The 24,635-nt window shown below is 40.5% G+C and overlaps 1 protein-coding gene across 4 annotated transcripts in view; it reads right to left on the bottom strand.

The window, feature by feature from the left end:
* MEIS2 (Meis homeobox 2) overlaps positions 1-24,635 on the bottom strand; it is a 195,163-nt gene that overhangs the window by 168,899 nt on the left and 1,629 nt on the right. For 2 of the 4 annotated variants that reach the window (XM_012728684.1, XM_004687937.2), the window contains exons 1-7: positions 24,523-24,615; positions 23,585-23,817; positions 21,898-22,039; positions 21,140-21,190; positions 20,145-20,195; positions 19,194-19,343; positions 9,450-9,564 (exon numbers count right to left, since the gene is read on the bottom strand). In XM_012728684.1, coding sequence (XP_012584138.1) covers positions 9,450-9,564; positions 19,194-19,343; positions 20,145-20,195; positions 21,140-21,190; positions 21,898-22,039; positions 23,585-23,817; positions 24,523-24,531 — 751 coding nt within the window. In that variant the 5' untranslated portion in view covers positions 24,532-24,615. Of the gene's footprint in view, positions 1-9,449; positions 9,565-19,193; positions 19,344-20,144; positions 20,196-21,139; positions 21,191-21,897; positions 22,040-23,584; positions 23,818-24,522; positions 24,616-24,635 lie in introns of those variants that run through there. The other 2 variants (XM_004687934.2, XM_004687936.2) reach the window with 1 other exon arrangement.

Below are 24,635 nucleotides of genomic sequence, written 5' to 3'. Positions count from 1 at the left end.
CTAAAGTTAAAGAAATTAAATGCTCATGTTAAACCCAGATTAAAACAAAACAAAACAAACACCTGAAGCTCCTTTCTAAGGTAAAAGATAAAATGCAAAAATAAAAAATAAGATCCAGGAGTATAAATTTAAGATTTCTGGAGCTTGAATGTAAAAGGTCACTTAAGCTCCTTACCTTACAGGTCACTGTGGTCATCAGTGTTGGCATAGGACAGGGGAACAGGGAAATAAAGGAATTCAGTTACTGGTTCCAGATAATATGTGCATCACATGAGGAACCTCACTTAATATAATCTCAAGTAAATAGTTTTTCCCAATTTTGCAGATGGAGAAAACGAATCTTAGAGATTCAGGATAATCTCAAGTAAATAGTTTTCCCCCAATTTTGCAGATGGAGAAAATGATTCTCAGAGATTCCACGTAAAACTGGGATTTGAACCCCTATCTCTGCTTCCTAAATCTGCCTTTTCAGCGCAACCCACAGTCTAAGGTCTAGACAGAAGCCCAAAGAGATGAAAAAGAGATCACTACATCATCTTGTTTGCACCACTCAAAATAATTACACTTGCTCAAAAGCAAATTATGAAAAAAGCAGAGGACAGATAAAGGAAAAATCCAAAGAGAGTGTGGGTCTAGGAATCCAAGAAGACTGCCAGGCTCTATCTATGGGTAAAGACCCACAACTTCCCTCAAGGTCAATCTCATCTTAAACAATAAATTCAAGCAAAATGAACCCTGAGTTCATCATGGGAAATGTTTTTTTGCAGCAAGCAATAGCCCTTAGTAGGTTTGTCATCACATTAAAAGACATGTATGTATACCTAACATTTGTAGAGATAACATAATGAAAATGAATGCCATTTCCAATTCTGACCATGTGTATATAACATATGACTATATTAAAAGGTCAATAAGACAAATGCCATTTTAAGTATTATCTTAAAATACTAATGGAAGTAGGAATCTAAAAAAAAATTTAAGAACCTATCTATAACCAAAAATGTTTGAGGTTTGAGTTGATGGTCCATTGGCTTATTCAAGGCAGTGTTGCATACAATAAAACTTCAGTGACAGAAAATAACTTTTATTATCTCTTAAGGATGTAATGGGATTTGATGGAATGCATCATTATGTTCAAAACAGTTGATTTGTACTGAGGCATTCATCACAAAGTTGCTAAGTGCAAAGTTTTGATCAAGTTATTTACCTTAAAGAAGAAGAAAAAGCAAAACCAGTGGGTCTAGTTTATTGATTTCAAAGTGTACCTACTATTGTTAGATAGCTGAGCAAGTGATAATCCTTGCTTTGGGAAAGCAGGGAGAGTGACCAGGAACCAATCAGTTATAACACAATGTATAAAGAATGCATTAATAGAGGTAGGAAGTGCCACTGGGGTACAGGTACAGACAAGGAAACACTACCCTAACCTGGGCAAACCAGGGAGGCTTCATGGAGGAGACAGCATCAAACTTCCTTCCCAGAAGGGGGGCAGGAACACACCTCCTCAAGGTCTCCTTCCATTATTTCCCTTTTCAAGACCTCACTTTCCAGCAAGTGGGAGGACCTTATCATTGCATAAAAGAATGTCTCACTTTCATCTTAACGAAGGACTGAATTTCAGTGAAATCCCATAGTTGTTTTCTTGCAGGTCATTAGAAAGAAAGTGAATAACTTGAGACTACCAAGGGATAAATCTGGTAGATAAAAATGGTTTATATTATTGTCTGCTGTGACATCAAAATATTTTTAAAGGCCAAATTGAAAACAAATGTCAACATATGAAGATGAATCAAGTTATTCTCCCACTCCCCACACCCCATACCCCAACTAAGAATTCGAAGACATTCCCGCCCCCACCAAGACATTTTTTGAGGGTAGAAATAAAGAAAGAGAAAAGGGGAGAAATAACATGGCATCATTAGACTATCCTTTGGAAGTGAAGTAAAGACAATGAAGGGGGGGGCTACAACACGTGTATTACAATGTATAGCACCAGAAGGCAGCGTTTGATGCTCTGGAGGGCTTCAACAAGTACTGTTCAGCCAAAAATCAATTGCAAAATCAGCATGATAACAGAGCATGAGTTGCCCTCTAATAGCCTTAAGACCCCCAAGGCTATGCAAGTCCCTTTCATCTGCCACAGGGCTCTGACTCCAGGGAACCTCTCTTCCCCTCCCTGAGTACCAAGCCAGGCTGTACTCCTAACCCGCTGCTACCTCCCTCGAAAAGGGACATTGAGGAGACTGATAATGTCTGAAAGTGGTTTTTAAGAATTTTTTCTTTTTGTTCTATTCTCCATCTTTTCTTAACATTTGCACTCAAATTCACCCTGTGATGATGGTATCAGCCATAGACTATTTCCACAATAATAAATGGTCAGGCATAATCTCTGAATAATTTAATCATTGCCTTGCAACTAACATACATTAAACTACCCCCAAATAAAAGCAGAGTTCAAGCTTATGCAAATGTGACATGTAAGCAATTCACAGCATTGTTATAAATATACATATATAGTTCATTCCAAGATTTCATCTCAATATTTCTTCAATCACTTCCTCACAATGTCTGGTTTGTTCAATTTATATTTCTACTTGGCATTTGGTGCAAACCCCCAAAGATAAGATACATCTGTCCCTTAGTCAGAAATCTTGGCATTTTTTACCTTAACTCGATAGTGAAATGATTGGTTGAAAAAAATACCTTGCTTATTAGCAGGATTTCCTCATAATAAAACGTTTTATTTCCAAACTTTTGAATGTGACATGAGATATACCAACTCCGTGGTGACATATCAAAGCTTAAGGAGGACAAATAAGCCCCCTGATCTGTGTGAGGGAAGGAAAAGCTAATTGGAAGTCAGCTTCCCTGTGATTATCAGCTTGTTTATGGGGAGGGAGGACTCTTCTGAATGGCACTGTAAATTCATGCCTGATTATGGCGTTAAAACCAGAGCTCATTTCCACAAGTTCCCCTGAAGCCCCCCACCCAATCCATTTTGTTTAGTTACAAAGGGTTGTGCACTGTTTACAGAGAATGACAGTTTTTCATGCTTTGATTTTCTCCAGTTTCAAGAAAAATTAATCAGTTGCACAAGCCAGTTGTCAGATTTCTCTTCCCTCATGGCAGAAAGCACACATATTCATTGTCTGCTATAAGAATAAATTTTAGTAATTTTTCCCCATGTCAATATGAATATTAGACTGACCCAATTAATATGAAATGCTTCTATGCTACTGGAACAGACAGTGCTACAGAAAGAGCCATTTGCACAACCTGTTCATGATTATGGGCCATAAGGACACAAAGATGGCACACACATTTGTGGACCATCTGAATTCTTATACGGAAAGGGGAGGGGGGAGGGGGTGCGGCATGACGTTAGCTTGACTGTCGTGGGTCATGTTTTTTAATCCAGAGTATTGGACATGTAACACAGCAACAAGAGCTGATCATTTTGTTTAATCACCTTTTGGATCTTTGCCAGATGGTCTCTATTGAGAGCGCTGCAAACAGAGAGAGATGAACTGCATCTAACACGCCACCAGAGCTTTCCCGTAAATGTCTGAGAACTGATTCCAACAAGAATTTAGTCTCAGTGCAGAAAGGGATACATTTAAAAACTATGTGCATTAACTATACTTTTCCCCATAGAATCCTCACTTGGCATGAATAATTTACCCACTCTTATGCTAATGGGATCATGAAAGTATCCCTCTGTCTTTAGTGCAGCTATTCTCAGCTTTCAGTAATTACCCCACCCAGTGAAAATAACATGGCTTCTGCATTGAACGGCGACTAGTACCTGACAATTAGAAAGATCATGGCCGACAGTGAAAAGGTCCAGAACTGGACACAGCAATCCAGATAGCCCAAGGAAGAGCACAGACATCAAGCCACACTGGTGGTGGCGGGGAATATATTGGGGTGGGAAGCAGAGGCGATGAGTGAAAAGGAAAATTTTCCGTTGTCAAGCTTTTCTTTCGCCGACTTATTACCAAGATATTACTTAAACAAAAATAAAAATGTTCCTCTTTATAGTCTATTGAGTGTAAAAGACATTTATGACATGATTAGTTTGGAAGAAGAAAATAACCTCTAAGAAAAAGAAAAAGAACCAGAGTTATCATGAAAGCACATCTGTATCCATTGTTGATTTATCAGAATTTTTAAAAACCGAAATAGTGGAAAACCCTCTGCATTTTGCATTGGGGGGGGGGAGGACTAACCCCCATAAAAAGAAAAACAAACAAACAAACAAAAAAACCCAAAACTCATTTTCGACCTCTGTCCACAAAACTTCATGTTAGGTAGTTCACTGTGTAAAAATTATCAGGCTAAAACATCTGGGAAAGAAAGCTATGAAACAGCAGGGAACGTGGCTGGTTTATTGTTTATCTTTTGTTTATGAGGCAGTATTCAAGTTTAATTACTACTCTAAATTAAACTCTAACTGGCATCAGGAGACATCCCTTTACATGACTAAGTTTAAAAAAAAAATCTAGAAATCCCAACTCTGGGTTCTCCAAGTAAGTTGATACATATAGGAAGAAATTACTCAAAATTAGCAGCAATTATAGAAAGCTTTTAAGCATTTATGGGCACCATTACATGCTCCTGGAGAATTTATTTATTAGAAGAGTTTAATTTTGTTTCCAACGGTTACTAGTCTAAAAGTCCTTAGAAAATCAACAGAAATTATTTAGATATGTGCTTATATTTAAAAATGGTATTCTTTTTAAATTTATTTGGGGAGGAAAAAAGAAAATGAGAGCACAACATAACCATTTTTCACAGGACAGCTTTTCCCGGGCCATGTTCAATTATCAATACCATACTCAGAGAATTGTTTTTTTGTTTTTGTTTCTGTTTTTTGTTTTTTTTTAATACGATGAAGAAGACAGGAAGGAAAAGAAATGTCACTGTATTTATCATAATAGTAAGTGGCCAGTTTGGGATGAACTTAGCTCTAGGAAAAATAAAAAGTTAAAAGCAACTAGCAAAAGATTATGCCAGATGGCATCTGTCATATTGTATTTAGGGTTATTTTAAAGAGATTGCCGCCACTATGAAAACATTCCATTGACAGAGTTTTCCTAGACTGAATAAGAAATCCCAGTAGAACATACTCAAGACCCACCATAAGTGGGTTTGAGGTTTCTACCCCCTCCTCTAAATGTAGAACCGGAATATTTTGGTGGGGAGGAATGTTACTTCATAACTAGAACATGCATTATAAACTTAAGTGTAATACTATTTTAGATGCTTGCTTACCTAAAAATACATTCCATAAACAGGGGTATTTTTAGATTTCAATGCCATGACTGCTAAAGAATTTTGCAGTGAGTTAATAATTAAGTAAGTATCTAGCTACGGAATTCTAGTCTCATTACCTGGATTATAGATGGGACATCAATGACGGGTGGGGTAGGTGGCAAATTTGAGGGAAACTAAGCTGGCTTGTACACAGCCCTGTGTCCTGAAAGTCTGGGGCCATATAGATGCTAGAATGCTAATGTATCTAGGTTAAACCGGGTCTGGCAACAGTATGGTTAACGTGCGTGTGGTGTGCAGTGTGAGCTCAGCAGTTACTGGGCCAACTGTCTCGGTATTTCTGGGAATCCTGCCTATTCACAGTGCAGGGATTGTTCAATTGCTGCAAAATGTACAAAATGAATTTTACAAAAATGAATTGTAAGGAAGGCCCCATTACAACGATTTTACAGCAAAGATGTCAACATCAATTTTTCTTTCATGCATAGCTAATGATTAAAACAGCATATTCCATTTGCCTAAGACAATTTATTTCATATTGGCACATCAAAATATTGAAATACAAAGTTATCTTTACTCTACCCTTTTTATTCATTGCTGCTGAACCCATACCATTGTTCAAACCAGGAAAAATAAAACAAACTTGGCACGAAATACTTAAAACAAAGGCTCATCAATATTCTCCAATTTGTCAACATCTCAATTACAGCACTGGAAAAAATGTAAATTTCATGTGCTCTAAACACTGAGGGGTCTATTCTCCTGCCAATTCACATGCGCAACTCCCATCAGAGTTAATGGGAGTTACACAAACCCATCAATAATAATAATACTTTGTACATATACTGTGCCTTTCATCTAAGTCTCTCAAAGTGCTTTATGAACAAGGGGGGCGCTTCCTAGTCTTTACTCTGGCAAAATACACAATGAAATACAAAGCAGCTTTTGACTCAGCAGGTACAGAATTAGGGACCCCAAGCCTTATTATCGAGCCCCATTTTACTGATGGGAAGCCAGACACAAAGGGGGCCAGTTACTGCCCCAAAGCCCCCAATCTGTACCCTAATTCAATCCCTGAAAAACCAGATTTCTTTCTTCATTCTAATGCGACTAACAAGACAAACTCCCTCCCTTTGGTGGCTTTTAGCAAGAGAAGCCAGAGTGAATGGAAGTCTGGTTCATATTTATGTAGTTCACTGCTGGGCATGTGCTGTTTGAAAGATATAGTCAAGTCAGGCTTTACATTTTAGCAAGTTGGTTCCTCCCAATAGTCTCAATATTGGATTTTTTTCCTTTTTTTGGTTTGTTGCACAAATACAAAGAAGGAAAATCTGACCTTTTACCTGTGTAGCTATAGCTCTTTCACTACCGAGCCATAAAATGAGCTATCTTTAGGTTCCAAAGTAAAGATTTGTATGAATCAATTTAGAAAAAAATATTCACAACAATTATAAAGCAACATAAATGCATGTATTGTTTTATAGCATATGGCTATTAAAGTTTAATTTAAAATGTGTATGAAAACATTGTATTTAGTACAATTCATCCCTATTTTTTCTGTTTATCATAATTTGTTTTGAAACTGAATCATTTTGCAGTTTTCCATATGCCTGTTGTGCTAATAAATTCTGAAAAAGCAAGAAAACTCTTTTCTAAACTACAAACTTGGTTTTCACTGAAACATTACAATATTTTAATACCCAAGAACATAAATTTGCCTCCTAGGTTTCCCATTATACATCAACTCTAAGATTTAACCTAGGATAAGCATATGTGATTTCAGTCAATATCTCTGTTGACTTTGCCCTGAAGCAGATAATTAATCTTTCCCACAGAAAGCTACTCTGGCCAATTCTGTGGGACAAAATATCAAAATACCTTGAAAACATGTTTAAAAGACTAATGGGCCTGAGAATGACAAAATGCACAGGAATCTGCCTTTACAATTTGGAGGTTGCTGTAAAAAACAGAATACTCTTACACATGTGTTTTGGAACCACCGAGTGTGGGAAGCCAGGTAGGAAATGCGCCATGCCAAAACATTTCTCGATTTCAAAGGAATCACAACTTTTTGTGTCCCTCACACTTTACTTCAGTAAAATGACTGACTTCCCAGTACTCATACATATAAGCTACCATGTCCATTCTTTAATCCCACAGAGATATGATTAAAGGAACAAAATCCAACAGGGATCAACTCCTTCAACATAGGATAAGTGGGTGTGGCTACCCACAAGACAGAGGTTTGTGTGTGTGTTGTTTTCACCCAGGGTCTGGCCTCAGAGCTTTGCTAGTTCCTGGCCAAAGCACAAAAACAACAATAGCAAAACTAACCCCCCAGAATGATAAAACTCCATGCCTTGCCCCTGTTGCTGTAACTATTCTCTGCTCCAAACTCCAGGGTCTTCTCTCTTTCCCCGCCCCTCTCCTCTGGTCCTTTCCTGCTATCTCCCTCGCCATAACTCAACCAACCCAACAGAACCAGTCAGTTTTAAATTTCAGTTGGGACCTTGGTGACCTGTTAATGAATCTACAGAGAGGAGAAAAACTCACAGTGTTGAGTTATGCCTGGTGTTGCTAGCTGACTTGGAGTCAGAAATGCTTGAAGCGTTAACGTAATTGCAAGAATGTGAAAAATGAAGCGCTGGGCTCCTGAGCGAAGTGAAAGGTCAAAGCAAGCCTCACACACAACAAGTCTTTGGAAGATAGCCTCATTAGACCATTAGTCTGCCTCTCCTTTCCCCCTTTTAAACAATGCTTAGGTTGTTTTGTTTTTATTAACAGATATATTTTCCCCTTTGTGTCCCAGCAATTTGGAGTGATAGAGAGGTGGAGTTACAGAAAACTTTCAGATTGACCCATACTGAGATTTGTCACCAGGACATGGGATAACAATTAAGCCACTGCCTCACAGATCCATTGAGTCTCTGAAAGTGTTATCTTCAAAACGCCTTATAGTTTCCTTTTTTTATACAATCTAACGGGTCCAATAAAAACAGCATTAAAAAGTCTAAATAGATGCAATTCACAAGTTCTTCCACAATTCGCCATCTGATAGCATTCACTCCTGTGCCCTTGGCACTTGCTTAAACCTACACCCTAATCTGGACCCATTCACGAGTTAACAGCATCCCAGCAGAGACATTTTTCTAGACTGTCCTAGAATATTAGGAATCCAAAACCGATGGCCAGAAACCCAGAGGGTGAAGCTGTGCACCCTACATCAACCACCCACCTTTAAATGGTATATATGACTACAGCTCAAGCTGTTAAACTGTCTTGTAGGAAGAATACTGCCTAATGCTTAAATACTGTGGTCATAAACACAGTCATAATAGAGATGAAATAGATCTAGGAGATCAGACACCATCTACTGTAGAATATTAAAAAGTAAAATCTATACACTTTCCTGGCCCACATTCAATAATGCATCTTCCTTTAAATTATCATCTTAGCCATAGAAGAGACATCCCTACCAATATATAATTGCTCTCTGTGCAATAGGTGAGTTTTAAATGGTAAAATTTATTCTAAATTACACTAGGCTTCCTTGTCATCTGCAGCTGATGTCCCCTTTGCCCTCTGATGATTCCAATTTTTAGGATTTGTGACAAAAGTCACCATGTGAGCTGAATGGAAATGGGGACAAATAATCATCTAAGAATTTCAAAATCCATCTTCCCAAGATAAGATTCCATATAAAATTTGCACAGCGCTTCCAGAGCTAATAAAAACAGATTTTTGCATCTTATGTGCTTAAGAGACATCATTGCTTGAATAAAGAGAACTCATATATTTGATATTGTAAACAAAATATTCAGCTTATAAGTACAATTCAAACTGTACCCCAGCAGCAAAGCAGGTTGGCCATTCTATGTACTTACATACACAGAGGTAAAGTGTAGATAACCAAATTTGTAAAAGAATTGGCAGAACTAATCAATTGTTATTGTAATGCCTACTTAAAGATTACACATCACAGGTTGATTTTTTTTTTTTTTTTTTAGTAATGTAAGTTAAGAAGAGGAACTACTGGTCTTGCTAAATAGCAATTGATCATACTCGGCACCCTGTCACTCTCCTATTCACAGAGAGAGTAGAGGTACTGATACCATAAAATACTAAAGTTATTTTAGTCATGCCTACTTTGCACAAGGAAATGCTTGACCTTTTACCTTGCTCACTGCTGTTGTCTCCGCTCTGGGATGCATGGCCACCACTGGAGGGCCCTGGGGTGCCAGCAGAGTGGGTGGAAGTTGCATCGTCATGGTCTCGCCAAGATGCGGGATTCTGATGTCAGGATGCCAAGGAATTTTTCCAGTTGTCATTTGGCCATAAATGAGGAACCAAGAAGGAAGGTGCAGACAAAAAAAAAAAAAGTGTATATTAGTATTTATGGAACTAAGCATATATATGGAACTAAGCATTTATGGAATTGTGCCACATTATGGTCTGGTGACTTTTCATTAAGTGGGACCAAAAGGAAGAAAAGATGCCTAGAATCTTGATGAGGAAGTGGTTATATCAGTGTATAGACAGTGTATAGACAACAAGTCAGGATGGACACTTAAAATTGGTGCATCTGATGATAAATAAACTAGACCTCAATAAAGTTAATTTTAAAGTTAGGGAAAGAGCTAACTTCAAATGTAAAAGTAACTTTTATTTTTGCTATCTGAATAAGAGCATGCTCTTCCAAGAAATTGGCCCCAATGTTCTTGGATACTAAAAACTTTTGAACATTAATAACTACAAAACTCAATGACCCTCTTTAAAAAATGTGAGAGGCATACTTTACAGGACAGCACATCTTTCCAGCACATTGCTCTGAAACAGCCCATACGAACTCTCAACATTATCACCAACTGGTTACACAACCAGAGACAATGATATCCGTCACTGCTTTACAGCTACAAAATGATCGATTCTGCTTTAATCTGCACAAACAACCACAGCAAAATGAAACAGCTATGAAGTGTTCACCATCTAAAAAACTAGATAGGACTTTCACTTGAGCTTCATGGACACTTTAAAGTCACAGTGCGGTGTTGTTTCCTGGAAGAACTACTTATTTTAAAGACAGGCAAGGCCAAGCCAGAGTTATAGCTCATGCTACTTTGCTGAGTGTATTCTCCTGTTCCTCCTCCCCTTTCCTGATCATTCCCAATGCCCTGCTGTTGCTTAAAGGGAAACAGGAATTCTAATGTACAGGAAGGACTTTATCAGCACCACATGAAGGCAGGCAAAAGATGGAATTTCCTCTGGCAGAAACAGAGAGTAGCAACGGCATATGAAACAGACCAGTCTGCAGGCCCGAGCTGTATACTTGTCACCTGTACATGATGACTTCCGCTAAGCCCACAGATTGACTGGCAAATGAATTCAAATTCGTTCGTTAGGGGAAGGTGGAAGTTTGGGGGCAAAAGTAAGAGACATCAGTCTCTTGATGTATGCTATTTCTTTTTAGCAGACTTGGTAGATAAGGACTCAGACAGACCCACATGCCTATAGGCAACATGCAAACATATGGATCGCCTGAAAGCAATCTTGCTGTGTTGTCATTATATATAGTTTATCTAGAAAGAAATCAGTCTATTGTTTTTCTCGATGTTAACTCTATAATTGTATATATATAAAACATTCAATTCTACCAAAATGTAATCAAGAGACAAAGTAAAGTATGATTCCTATTTGGAAAAACCAAAAGAACTCTTTTCCATCTATAAATCTGCCACAAAATGGATTGTAAGTTAATAGTTAGCATTTTTGATAGATGATGAAATGACCCAAAGCTCTATAGATGAATAACATCTACATATAATAATGCTTCTGGCACTGCCTTCGAGTATGCAATTGATTCAAAGTGAAAACCTTAAGCAGACTTTTATGACTATAAATATGATACAGGTATATATATATACACACACACACACATATATATACACACACACACATATATACATACATACACCACAGCTCTATAAAAAAAAAAAAAGGTGTGTTTTAGAAAGTAGATTAGGGGATGATGTTGAGTAGAATAAAATGAAAACCAAGGTTCCCTGCTGCCCATAGTAAGTTTCTTTTTGTCTAAGTTAGAAACCACCCCAATAGTTCCAAACTAAAGGCAAAGAGAATACAGGAGCTCTTCAAGCTTTGCAGCCTCCTGGTGTCAGCTGTTTGCCGGATGGTAATCACATAAAGAGCTAGAAGAATTACATGAAAAAAAAAAAATAAAACAATAGAATGGTGTGAGTTTAGTCCTAGCGAACACTGCCTAGCTCCTTTAGAAAATGTAGTATCTGCAACACATCCACCTAAGCTAAACTTTTCAGTGTACAAAGCAAGTGATGTTAATTTTATGCACTGCAGGCTTTTTATTAAGTCAGCTGCTATTAAAGCTCCTTACCCCTCATGAAAATTACAATAATTAACCACTAACACCTCAACTATGTTTTAAAGGCAAATGTCATCCAATAGCTATTATATAATCATTCAAATGAAGCTGGAGCAAATCTTTCCATTTGGGCAATGGTGATTTGAAGGGATGGCTCAGAAGGACTTGCTGAAACTGAAAATGCTGGTTATTCTTATCAGTCAAACCCATGTTGAGTTTTAAAGTCAGGCCTCATTAATTTATAATTCAATGTATTTCTTTCAGTGGTTTTCTGGAAGACGTATTTCCTTTTTTTAAAAGATTTATTTATGTATATAAGAACTGGGGTACAGGCCAGAGGTGCAGGTGGAGGAGGTATTTTCTAAAGTAAAGGGATTTAAAAAATAAGACACATACTCAAATTCTACTATAAAAGCAGCTGGTTTCTCAAAGTAAGTTGGGTTAACTTAGACTTTCAGTTTAGTCTTAAAATTTGCTGATGTTCGTTGTCTGTCTAACCCACCATTCCCCATTTCTTGTTTCTTGTCTTCCATATATCCTCAAAAATATTCTAAAATTACCAACAAAAGATATTTATTTCCATAGAGTGTCTCAAGTATTATGATCTCATTTTGAGAGACTGACAAAAAAAAGAAAAAGTATCAAGATATTCATCTAACTTGAAAGTAGGAAAAGCAAACAAGTCTTCCTGGGGTTTTGAGGCTGAGGAGTTACCTGGAAGTTGTCCCTATTCAGCAATACCATGGTGACATGGTGTCTTGATCCAAAGACAGAAGTTGCTAATCTGGTCAATAAAAATTTGCTATCTCCATGGTCATAAAAAATTATACTACTACATGGACAAATAAAATATAACCCACTGCCTATAACACTACTGTTTCTTGGGTTAAAATATTTGTTTGCATCACAATTCCTTTCTTTTTTCCCTCCCTAGATAGTTTCCAAGTTTATATCCTTCAAGAATAACTACTTGGCTTTCTGCCAAATGATATGCAGAAGTTTAGTGAATCTTGAGACCAAAGTGGCAGATGAAAGCATGTAAAGCATATGACGTATGCAGAAAAATAAAGAGAAACGCTCAGTGTGTGTGTGTGTGTGTGTGTGTGTGTGTGTCAGGTGTGTGCATTCCATAATATCCGTCCCGCTCTTCAGTCAAAAGTATCATGAAGACACTCAAGGGCAAAGAGTGAACATGTTTCTATTCCCAGTGGCTTTAGTAATTGGGAGGCAACGATGGTACTCTTCTTGCTCTTACGTAATTGTGTTAAAGAGCAGTGTTAGCAGGAGAAAAGCAGTGAATACTGAGTGGAGCACTATAGAAGGAGATGGAAAATAGATACAAGAAGCTCGGTCTCCAGGGGCAGTATTTTCTATTTGCTGGGCTACAGACTCACAGCTGATAATGCAAGTTGTAATTAATATAAAAGCAGGAGACAATATGGAGAGAGCTTGTAGTAGCGGGGCCACAGGAGAGTGCACGGCTGCTTCCTCTGTTTCTCATTTACACACAGCTTTCCCTAGAAAACACAACCCTGCCAGCGTTTTTTCCCTTGAAAGTTAAAAAAAAATTGATTTAGCACCATCATTGAATTTTGCTAAATCTAGGAAAGAACACAGAAAGAACAGCAGTCTCTGGGCATAGGAAGCAAATCATACATGCATCCCTTTTGTTGGGGTTGCAGAGATGGTAGAAGCAACAACATTTTACACTTTTATGGTATTTCTGGGGAGGGGATTTCTGTAGGATAATACTTAATAAGTCCTGGTGAAGTGGTGTTATTTCCCTGTTTAAATGATACCACATAGCTCAAGGTTCTTCCATTTCAAAAAGACAATGGAGTAAAAAGTGTTACTAAATAAATACAAAACTGAGTGGGGAAGTAAAATGCAATAACCTTCAAGGAGACAAAATAGGCCAGGTTACACACATTCTATCTAAAATAATCTGAAATTCATCTTAGACCCCAAATTGAAAGGTTCAGGGGAGAGTGTTAGATTGGAATTAAGACCCCAAGATGTTACCTCTAACTCATCATGTGACTTTAATCAAAGGACGCCTTCATTTCTTCAGGACTCATTTTCTTTACCTCTTCAAAATTGACTAGTTAGACAAGATGATCGCTAAAGTCACTTTTAATTTCTATTTCTATTACTAAAAAATACTTAAAAGATTTTCTAGAACTACACAGCATATTAGGTAGCACTAAGCCAAAAAGTATAAAGGAACTTGAAAACCTTAGTAAAGGAATTCAGAGTATATGCTTGTAGGTAGAAAAGTAATAGTAAATATATATAAGGACATTTTAATCAGCCAACAGCACACAAGACTAATTTGACTTAAGGAACAAAGACAAAATATACTTGTATCAGTACATATGATTAATATTAAGTTTTATATATATATATATATATATATATCCTACGACTTCATGATGCTTTAAGTCTTAGTTAACATTATGCAAATTTACTTTCAAATATAAGCTAAAATCATAAAGTATTAAAATCTACAAAAGTTAAAAATGTTAATTGGGCAATTTGAAAAAATGTTGGAATTTATTACTCTACCCTAAAACTAACATTAGAACTCAAGATAAATGTGTGTGCTTTCAGAATATAGACTCACTCTTTGAGAAAGCAACTAAACCTGGAGTCTTTTCATCATCTCCTCGCAGGCACCCCTCTGTACAGTTGTGGAAATTAATATGTGAGCAACTCTCAGGAAAATGGCAACTACTCTTTGCAAATGACTCTCCCATTGAGTGGGGCATGTTTCCAGAAGATAGAAATGTCTGATATTACAAAATGTCTCCTGTAGTTTTGAATTGTGTTAGAATATGCCACAGAACATTCTGACTGAAAAAAAATAAGAAAATGAATTTTTTAAATTAAAATTTTTAATCTGGAAGTGATTGTCTATGGTTGTCAAGAGCACTTTTGTTAATATAATGTCATCATAGTTACACTGAAAATATATTGCATCTGTACAACCTAAAAGTGATGTAAGCAATATAATTATTCTTGGTGAAAAATTGGCAAAGAAGATACCAACCAGCAAAACTCTGCAATAATATTAACAGAAAACCCATGCTCCCCAGTCATGTCTCCTTTAAGTTGGTAGATGGAGCTCAAAGGTAGAACTTTCTTCCAGGAATGGACCCCCAAGAGGCCTTGGATAACACACTATATGATCTAATCTCCCACTTGAACATAAGAAACTACCTGATAAAATGATTACTAATATTATTATCAAATCCCATTATTTCCACTTTGGTATACTAAACATAAATCAATCACTTAAACCTATCTTCTGCTTGCTGTCTACTCCTCTCTAATTTTTAGTTAGGATAGCATGTAGCTACATATACCTTGCCTGTACCTCTAGGAATAAAGTTCTGGGGAATTCTCGCTTCTGACTTAATACATTTTTAAAATCAGTTTAAATGGTTTAAACTTTACATATTCAGAGTTGCAAATGAAAACACCAGCATATCTGCAGTTTTCAACATAGAAATTAAATTATTCTTTTCTTTTATTGGACTTATTATCAGTGTTAGGCAACTTCAGGCAGCTGCCATTAACTGTTAATAGATACTATCGTATTTTCCTTCCTATATTTAATTCATGCAGAAAATAAAATGTGGCTCCTTACAAACATTAACTAGGAAGGACAATATAACTATAAACACTTTAGGCAAATAGAACTTAGTCCAGAGGACGTATTGCAAATATATTTCATTTATCAAAACTTGATCCAAAGCTATGTAATATATCTTTATATGTAAATATAAATACATATTTCATTTGTCTGCCCAGAAAGACTTGATCTAAAAATTGTATAAGCAGATAATGTGGATATTGCCTACTATTCAACAACACTGGCTGAGGAAGACATGATTATTCCACAACACTTTTCAAGTTGAAACTTTTTTGAAGATTGGATTCTTGACATGTTTATTTTAAACATGATAAATCTGAATGTCTGGGAAACTTAACATGAATTGCAGCTGGAAAAGAGAGTTCAATTTTCTCTCACCATCAAGCCCTCCCCCCCATTAAAAAAAATTCCATAATAATAGTTTGCTACCTATAGCAGTTACTCCTATAGTAAGACTATAAGGCACAATACATACTAACATTAAAAATATAAACATGCATTTTGAATTTACTAAACATAGCAAAATAGTAATCAATGTTGCAAATTTTATTTTCTGTTTAATTTCAAATATACTTCTATCATTATGCCCATCAGTTAAGTGTCAATAACAAACAAATTCAGTATCTTCACAGAATGCAACATACAGAAGGTAAGACATTTTGTTGCCTTCATTTAATGCATTTATATTACATCAGATTATTCACATAAAATTATTGAATGTGATATCAGCATGACAACAGCCTGATTTGCTAAGTAATAGTAGAGAAAAGTCATTCTTAAAAGTCTGCCAAAAATACTGCTTTCAAGATATTTATAGCAATTACTTTTATCCATTTCTATTTTCAAATTTCTTAATAATAAAAGAAAAAGCTATTTTGGCACTTAATACTTTGCTCCTGCGGCATCTCTCTCTGCTTCCTAGTACACAAAATTACACACTTAATTCTTTCCTTTCTTTCATCCTCTCTCTTTGCCTGTTCCTTCCTTGCACACACACACACATGCGCACACACATACAATGTAGCTTGATACTACTTAATAAGGATAGAGGTGTATGTGTTTTTGGGGTGTCAAACAGCTGTCACAAACTGTCACCTCCACAAGAGAAACCTTGGCACACAACAAATTAAACTACACTTCTTTTTTAGCTGTCATTATTCATAGCCAATAAGTTGAAATGCTCTCAGCATTTCATGTGCAAATAAAACCACGAGGAAGAGCAGTAGATCAGAATAGTGGGCCAACAGATAAAACACAGAAAACAACTCGCTGTCTCAGGCCTTCTGAAGTGGCTCATCACCACCCCTGCACCAGCGTGCACCAAATGAGAGTCAGCCTGGGGCAATGTATTAAATATGCACATCAAAGCAAAAGAAAAAATAAACCTGGAGGTCCAAATTGGACACATCTACATGCTGAAAATGTCCCACTTGTATCACTTTCAGGTAGTGGTTCAGTGGAACTTTCACTATTTTTGTGGTTGGGGAGTCTATGGAGGCTGTCCTTGTAGAAGAAACTGAAGCATAAGAGGATTCCCTTTGTAGGGGAAGCCTGGAAGTAAATCCAATCAATGTACCTAAGGTGCAAAAATATAAGAAGTGGGGAAAACTCTCCAAAGGTTTTCTCTCACTCCTTTATAACATTCAAGTCTGTGGCAAACCTTGCCATTTCCTACTTGATGTGCTGGTGGAACAAATTATTGCTTCCTTTCAAAACAAATAGCAGGGGGGCTAAAGTAAAAATGTTATAGTTCAGATCGCTGGGAAATAAGGCTTTAAATTATGATGCCTGATGAGGTGGCAATCCCTCATGGGTTCAAATAAATCAGTTGTCATATTTACTTGATTGGGAGAGACTGAAAGAGGTGCAATGATGGTACATACAGTTGACTCTTTTATCCAAAGATGATTATTATTAAATTATTAAAGCATTATCCTCTTAGGTACCCCTTCCTTCTTGAGTATAATTTAAATATGAAAATCGTCCCATACATTAGCGTTGTCTATCAGCCAATACCTCTAGACGGGCTACTTTATCTTGCCTCTCCTATGTAAATGCCAGCAAGCTCCAGTTACATCCACTTGGAAAACAGTTGGCAAGAAAATGTTCTGGAAAACCAAGTAGTCGAGACCCTGAGAAAAGTCACCAACTAAGCTTTGGCTGCACACAACTGGGAAGCTTCCATTCTGCAAACCAAGTAAAGAGCCACCTTCCCACTTCAATAGCAGTATAAGATGCAGATGGATTTAGAAACAGGAGCAGTGAAAATAAACAAGCAAATAACAACAGAACAAATATCCCTAAGGTAGTGAGTATCATGCCTCAAGCACCAGCCAACATACCTCACATAGTCAGGCCTCAGCAAATGAATTTTCCATTGCTGCTGCAACACCCATTTGATTTCAGTTAATACACTCCATGTTCGAAAGAGCTTCCCAAAGCCTCCTCCACCGAGAAGGAAAAAGTGCCAAGCAAAGAGAGGCACAGGGGCTCTTCAACACCACTTCATTTATTCTCTCAGAACTGTATATGAGGACCAAGGTTTTCTTTTAACTTTTGTTCTAGGCTGGCTTTTCATATAGTGCAAAGGCTAATAATGAAAATCAATGACTGCACATTTTCAAAACTTTTAGGGAGAGGGGGTGAAGGACAACCTCACAGAGATTTGATTCTCAAAGCATATCAATTCATTTTCTTTTAACACCCAGGGAAGGAGGGGTGGTGGTGATGATACCAACTGCCTTCAAGCCTCAATGCCTCTTTAATTCCACAGAATATTAAATTAATATTTCAGCTACCAAGTTATTAGACTATAGCCTATATCCGTTTAGGTTGTGAGTTCTATTGAAAGTAATCTATAGACGCCCAGTCCCCCACCGCCCCCAGGCTTGAGTTCCTATAAATAAACTGCTATTCACACCCACTCTTTAACCTCACAACTCTTGCCTTTCCTACCAGCTGCAATCTTTCTTCTCTTTGCTTCTTTTTCAAAATTTCAGTCTCACTACATATGCTTTTTTTTAAGCATCAGACTTACTAGATTGGTTCCAAAATAGGATTAAAAACAGAGAGAATAGAAAGAAATCTCCCTTCCTGGCCTGATATACACAATCCCTCCTTACTACCCTCTTCCTCCTCCTTCACCAACTGTTAAAGTGTTAAAATTCAACCACTAACCTATGGTTACTCAATCACAATTCCCTTCAGCTTTCTGTAATACATTGTTAATAATTGTTTCATCAAGGTTACTGTCTTTTATTATGAAGATGCTTCAGGCACTTGGCAATAAGTCCATATTCTGACAATAAGTTTCTATAGAGCAAAAGCTCTGAGAACTGTTCCATGTTCATTCCTTTTATTTCTAATGCAATGCAAGACTGCCAATAATTCTCAGGATTGTCATCTCTGTGAGAGACTGGGAAGTCAGCCCTCCCCAATTCTCTTTTCCTTCAGTCCTCTCTCGCCTTCATCCTGTCCAGCTAGCTGTCTTGCTTCTCTCTATCCCTGCTGCACTGATGACACAGGGTTGAGAAAGCAGAAAAAGCAGCAGTCACCATATCTAACAGACAATTTGCTAACACTCAAGTCACCAAATCCAGGAAACTTTACACAGTAAGAGCACAAATCACTCTATCAACTCCCTGGTTGCTTTGGCTCTCAACATAAATAAGGAGGGGAGCCAAGAAAAAGGAAGCAGAGATGAAGGCTATGGCAGGGGTAGTGAGCAAGGGAGGAAAAGACCCCCAAAGAGACCAAATAACTTAAAAAGAAAACAGTGGAGCTACATGTTACAAGTTTTTTGTTACTTTTTAAAATTTTTTTTGCTTTGATCACTGGTCTTAATAGAATGCCAAAGGTTCACAGACTTACATGGTCAGCGAGATTTGTGGAGGAGCCTGAAAGTTCTTCGTGATCTGACTTAGAGCTGCCGTCTCTTTCATCAATGACGAGGTCGATGGGCATTTTCCCCTTCAAACAGCTAATGTACCGGTGGCAGAAGTTATCACACAGTTCATGGACCTGGAAGGAGTGTCATGATGGAGGGTTCAACTCACATTGTTGTTGTCATTATTTCGTTTCATTTTAAAGTAGAAAAAAAATCAGGTTGCAAAGTTACATTTGGAAAGAGTCACAGTGCCATATCTTGAAAACTAACTCTAATTAATGGGTGTAGTAGTTGAAGTTGAGGAAACAATAGAGCAATTGTTGCAGCAGATATTATTCTCCAGAGACTTCCCTGAGCAACAAGTTTTAATAAGGAGAGAAGAAACGGGACTGGAAATAACTGGGTTCAGACTGGGAATCCAGGGAGGAAAATCCGATTTGACGATAACATCAAAACGCAAGAACTGGGAACAGCATTAGCATTTGTCATTCAATAAACTAGGAGTTTTGTATGTTTCCAGGGGAAAGTGATTCAACTGCAGAGCAACCGTTAAGACACCCCAGTGAGGATGATTCCCTCAGCCTGCACCTAAAGCAAGCTTAGGGTGGAGGGTGAGTTGAGCTAATAGAGATGCAAGCAGGCTGAATGTCCAGTAACACAAATGGTTTGCTGCATTTCAAAATAATCCCGAGTGCCTGGGGGAAAAAAAGAAGGGGGGGGGGAGGGAACTACTTCAAAAGGCATGGCTGTCCTAATTCACCCAACCTCTGAGCTCCTGGGTTGAGGAGCAATTTGAAGGCAGAGGATAGTAACATGTTGCTCAAAATGTCCAAGGGCCCAGTCCCTCACATTGAAGGTTTGTTGAAAACATCCCAGCTCAACTAGGAGAGGGAAAAGTGGCAAAATCAAAGTACAGATTGTCATTTCCTGCTTACCTTTTCTAACTCCAAAAGATGAAACCTTAATACTTGTATTGCTTGTATCATCTGAAAGAAAAGTTTAGAGTGTGGAGTTAAGGATCTGTGACTCGGACATCCTGAGTGGGATAGGTAGGGTAAGGAAATTGGGCTGGGGAAAAAAACTGGGCAGGTGGTCAGGCAAAACCCACACATCAAGAAATCCTCAGAAAAACCAAGTGATTACTGATCATCTCTGCCTCATTGGCCACGGGGTAGAAATCTGACTCAACCTGAGGCGAAGCATTTAATATCTGTTCCCCTCATGTTCCCTGGGTTATTTGTAAGGACTGCTTTCCTAGGGTCAGGTCTTCTTTCTCCGCCAGAGTCCACTTTAACCGCTCCCTCGACCTCAGGCCAAATTGGGGGGTGAGGGGAGGTGGAAAGGGCGCTTCTCTGAAGAGAGAAAGCTTTTTAGAACTGCACACCCTGCGAAACTCGTCCTCAGTAAAGAAGGAAATACTCCAGATGAATGGTGAGGCAGGGCCTTTGAAAGCGGATTTAAGTACTTTTAATATTGAAATCGTGCAAATTAGCAAAAGAATCGCACCTAAAAGTGGCCCGCACAGGCCTGCCCCTCACCCACCCCCCAGCTTCCCAGCCCGCCCTACGCCGCGCTCGCCGTTAACTTCCTTTGGGTTAGCTGCCCGAGGCTCCGCCGCTTGCCCCGGCAAACAGAGGAAATAACTCACTTCTCGCAGCCTCGCTCCGGGGGCTGAGAACTGGGAACTATCCCCTGCTCTCGCCCTCGGCGCCGCGTCCCGGGTTCCTGCCACCCCAGCCTCAGCTCTAGTCGAGATCCATCCCGCCCTCACTCCCAGCTCCCTGGCGAGGACTTTCAGCTGTTCCCTTCCGGCTGACGCTCAGAGCTTTAAAGAGGCTCGACTCTAACTCTAACCCGTGCTCTGGGAGAAACTGGCTTCTATGGGCCAGGGAGGGGCTCACCCGGGGAAAGGTAAGAAAGGGAGCCTTACCAAATTGTCCAGCTCTGGATTTGAGGAAAAAAGTGGCTTTTCGGCGCGAACCTAGAGGAAGCAGGAAAAGTCAGCATGAATGATCACGCAATTTAAAAGAAGAAAAACCCTGTCACCGACTAAATTGTAGTGAGTGGGCACGATGGAAGGGCACTGAAGATGAGGAGAGGGGCGTTGGTAAATTAGATGATGCGAACCAGTGGCTTATATTAGTGCGATTGGCTGGAAAAGGGAGCAAGGCCTTCTGGTCCTGGAGAGATACCTGGGACCGCTAGGCTGTAGCCGGGAGCTCTGGGCCAGTTCTCTGAACTCCGAGCCCCCTCTATCCTGCCGTCCAGTGGGCTGCGGTTCACAATTTCCCTCACTGCGCCCGACGCAGGCCGCCCCGAACGGCGCCCAGCTTCCTTTCCTCCCAGACAGTTTTGGGTCCCTCACAGCCCCTATCCCTAATTCCTGTTCAAGCAGCTGCAGGCGAGGGAAAAGGCCAAGCCCCAGATTAGGAGCAGGTCAACTTTAATTCGAGGGTCGAGGCCCTGTATTCCTGGCTAGGGGGGAAAACAAACACCCATATGTATCTCTGCTCCCAAATCGCCTCCAGGCTCAGGGGTGGGGAGGAGGCAGAGAGCGCAGACAGGGCCTGGGGAACAGATCGGGTTCCCAGCCTTTTCCAACTCTTTTTCTTGCAGAGCTTGGTGTTAAGGGGAGGGAGGGGAGTGTGGGGAGCTCTAGGAGGGGTGAGTGGGTCGAGAAGGTTGGACCTGCTTGGCGAAGACCGCGATGTCCTCGTTGAAGGAGTCGGAGGAGCAGACGTCTCCGCCGGCCACTCCGGGTTCCCGGGGAGTGCAGGTCGCCAGTTCGCACTTCTCAAAGACCAGAGCTAACAGAGGAAACAACGGGTGCCTAACGGGCAGCGCCACGCAGAGACACACACACGGAGACGGGGTGCAGAGGGGAAGGAGCGAGAACTGTAATCAACAAGTTTGGAGGGTTTGGATTCCTTCTTTAATACAACAGACACGCACCACACTTTACAACCCTTCCTCAGTCAGCCAAGCCTGGGCCAGAAACAGAAAGGGGAAAATAAAAAATAATAAAATAAAATAAGGCCTGGCTCTTTCCCTCAGCTCTGGTGCCCCTCAGAACTGGTCAGAGAAGCCCTAGGCAACTTTGGCCCGCCAAATAAATAGAGCCTCAGCTGAAAGGTAATGAAACATGCAAGAAGCTCAGTGAGTCCGGAGCCGGGAGTTGACCCAGACCCACTCACCACACCAGGAAGGCCCGTCTGAGCAACCCCTGCGACCCAGGCCCGACCCTACCAGAAAGAAATATTCTGTGAAATCAAAAAGTGTTTTAACTCCACGTTATAATAGACATTTCAGACAAGGCCCAAGGCTTCACCTTACATGCACACGCGAAGCGGTGCTTCCTAAACCCGAGAGTACTCTTCAGTCTTCTGCCTTATAAACTTGTTTGCTCTACTTCTAGTAAAACCCGGGAGTGGGGGCCAAAATTATAGGAATGTTAAACGCTAGAGCGCTCCTTTCCAAAAACCACATTTCTTCCAGCGTTGCAGCAGGCAAAAATAAATAAATCGAGTGTTAAAACTTGGAAATGTGTGTCTGCTTCAGCCCTTTGTGTTCCTCCGGGCGGTTTAACTACACTTGGGGATGCTTGTGGCCTCTGGCTTCAGGCTCAGTTGCTGTTTACCGACTGTCCCCTCCCCTCGGCATCCCGCCGCCTTCCCCACCTACCTCAGCTGGGAGAGCCCGTGGGATACACGCTTGGACCGTGCACCTCCATCCCTATCGAGTACTCTCCAACCATAAAATAATTTTCCAGCCATCTCTTTCACTCGCCCCAAGAGCCGCTCTGTGCAAGCAGCAGTCCCTTCCACCCCGCTGCACTTAAAGGTCTGCCCCCTTTATTTACAGAGAATTAAGAAGTGGGTGATTAGGACTTCCTGGCCGACAGAAGCAGCTCAAGCTGCATTTAGTGACTCCCAGACTCTCGGTAGGAAACAGAAGAGAAGAAACAAAACAAAACAAAACAAAGTTGCTTCTCAACGGCAGGAAACTTTCCCCTTCGTCAAGGCCTCTGTTAGGGGGCCTGGAAGGACCAGCTCTGCGTCCTTTGCTAGGAATCCCGTCCTTGGGGAGAAGGCCCTGGCAAGATTCTGAGGACTCCGTCACTCCGAGCTGTGGGGTCCGGAGTGACGGGACCATGGGGGTAGAGGAAGCCATGTCTTCCGGGACTTAGAAGCACGGGCAGAAGACTAGGCCCCCTTCACTGTCCTCTCCCAAGGCAAGCGACTGCCCGACCCCAAGCATAAATAACTACTCATTTAGTCGTCTAACACCACCCCCAACCGCCACAGAGACAAACACACATCCGCGCTCACACTCACACACAGTATGCTGGGTCGGGAGCGGGGGGCGGTTGGTTTACCCATAGATAGCGTCCTTGTCCCGCTTCAAGGCGTCGTTGACAGCGGATCCCATGCTGGCCGGCATGACATTGGGATGCGGGGCGTGCGCGCCGTAGTGTTGCGTGGCGTGGAGCGGTGGCCCGTGGTTCAGGTGGTGAACCGGGGGGATCGGACGCGGCGCGTGAGGGTCTCCGTACATGGAAGCAGGCACCCCTACTCCGTCCATCCCGCCGTAATGGGGCAGCTCATCGTACTGTCAGAACCCGGCAAAGGGGAGGGGGCGCAGGAGGTGAGAAAGAGCGAGCAGAGCGGAGTGGGAATGGAAAAGAAGCAGGGAGAAGAGAGCAATAAGAGAAGTGGGGAAGGAATAGGAACGACGGGGGGTGGAGGGGGAACGAAAGAAGAGTGAGAGAGAGGGAGAGAGAGTGAGAGAGGGAGAGAGAGAAGGGGGGAAGAGGGGGGAGGGGAGGGAGGGAGAGATAGAAAGAAATAAAAAAAAAGTCAGAAAGGAGAAAAGTATCGAGCACGAGTTGAACACACAGAAACCAAACCAGCCGAAGCAACGAAGTTGAAAGTTATGAGGGGTGGGGGGAATGTTTTAAAATTTTAAAATGAAAAAGCATGAAACAAGAGCAGCATTTACAGAAGGGAGAGGGGGCGGTGAGGCCAGGGACTGAGGGGGCTCCGGGAGGTCCCGCTCGGGCCGGAGGCAGCAGAACCGTAGCGAGCCAACCGAGGGAGAAGTGGAGTTACAGCGAAGAGGAAGCCCCGGATCCCACCCCTAACCCCCCTTCGCCTCCTCCAGAGGATCCAATAAATCAAAAGGCGAAATGAAACAAAATAAAGAGAAGAAAAACGCTAATAATAAGGACGAGAACGCCGAGGACCAGGGAAGACCAGGGCCAGTGCCTCCCCCGGGGCAGGGAGCAGAGGGAGGGGGGAATAACGTGAAAGTTACCAGAAACATTATTTAGCAGCGGATTCCCTGCGTCCTTGTCAATTTCAGAGACAAAACAAGCAGCCCAGGCTAGTCTAGGCGGCGGCGCAGCGGCTGCGGCAGCGCGGCCCCCC

Source organism: Condylura cristata, unplaced genomic scaffold, assembly GCF_000260355.1.
Source record: "Condylura cristata isolate star-nosed mole 26May11 unplaced genomic scaffold, ConCri1.0 scaffold00023, whole genome shotgun sequence".
Classification (NCBI taxonomy): Eukaryota; Metazoa; Chordata; class Mammalia; order Eulipotyphla; family Talpidae; genus Condylura; species Condylura cristata.
The sequence above is the reverse complement of the archived record's forward strand: the minus strand, read 5'-3'. Positions and strand labels throughout refer to the sequence as shown.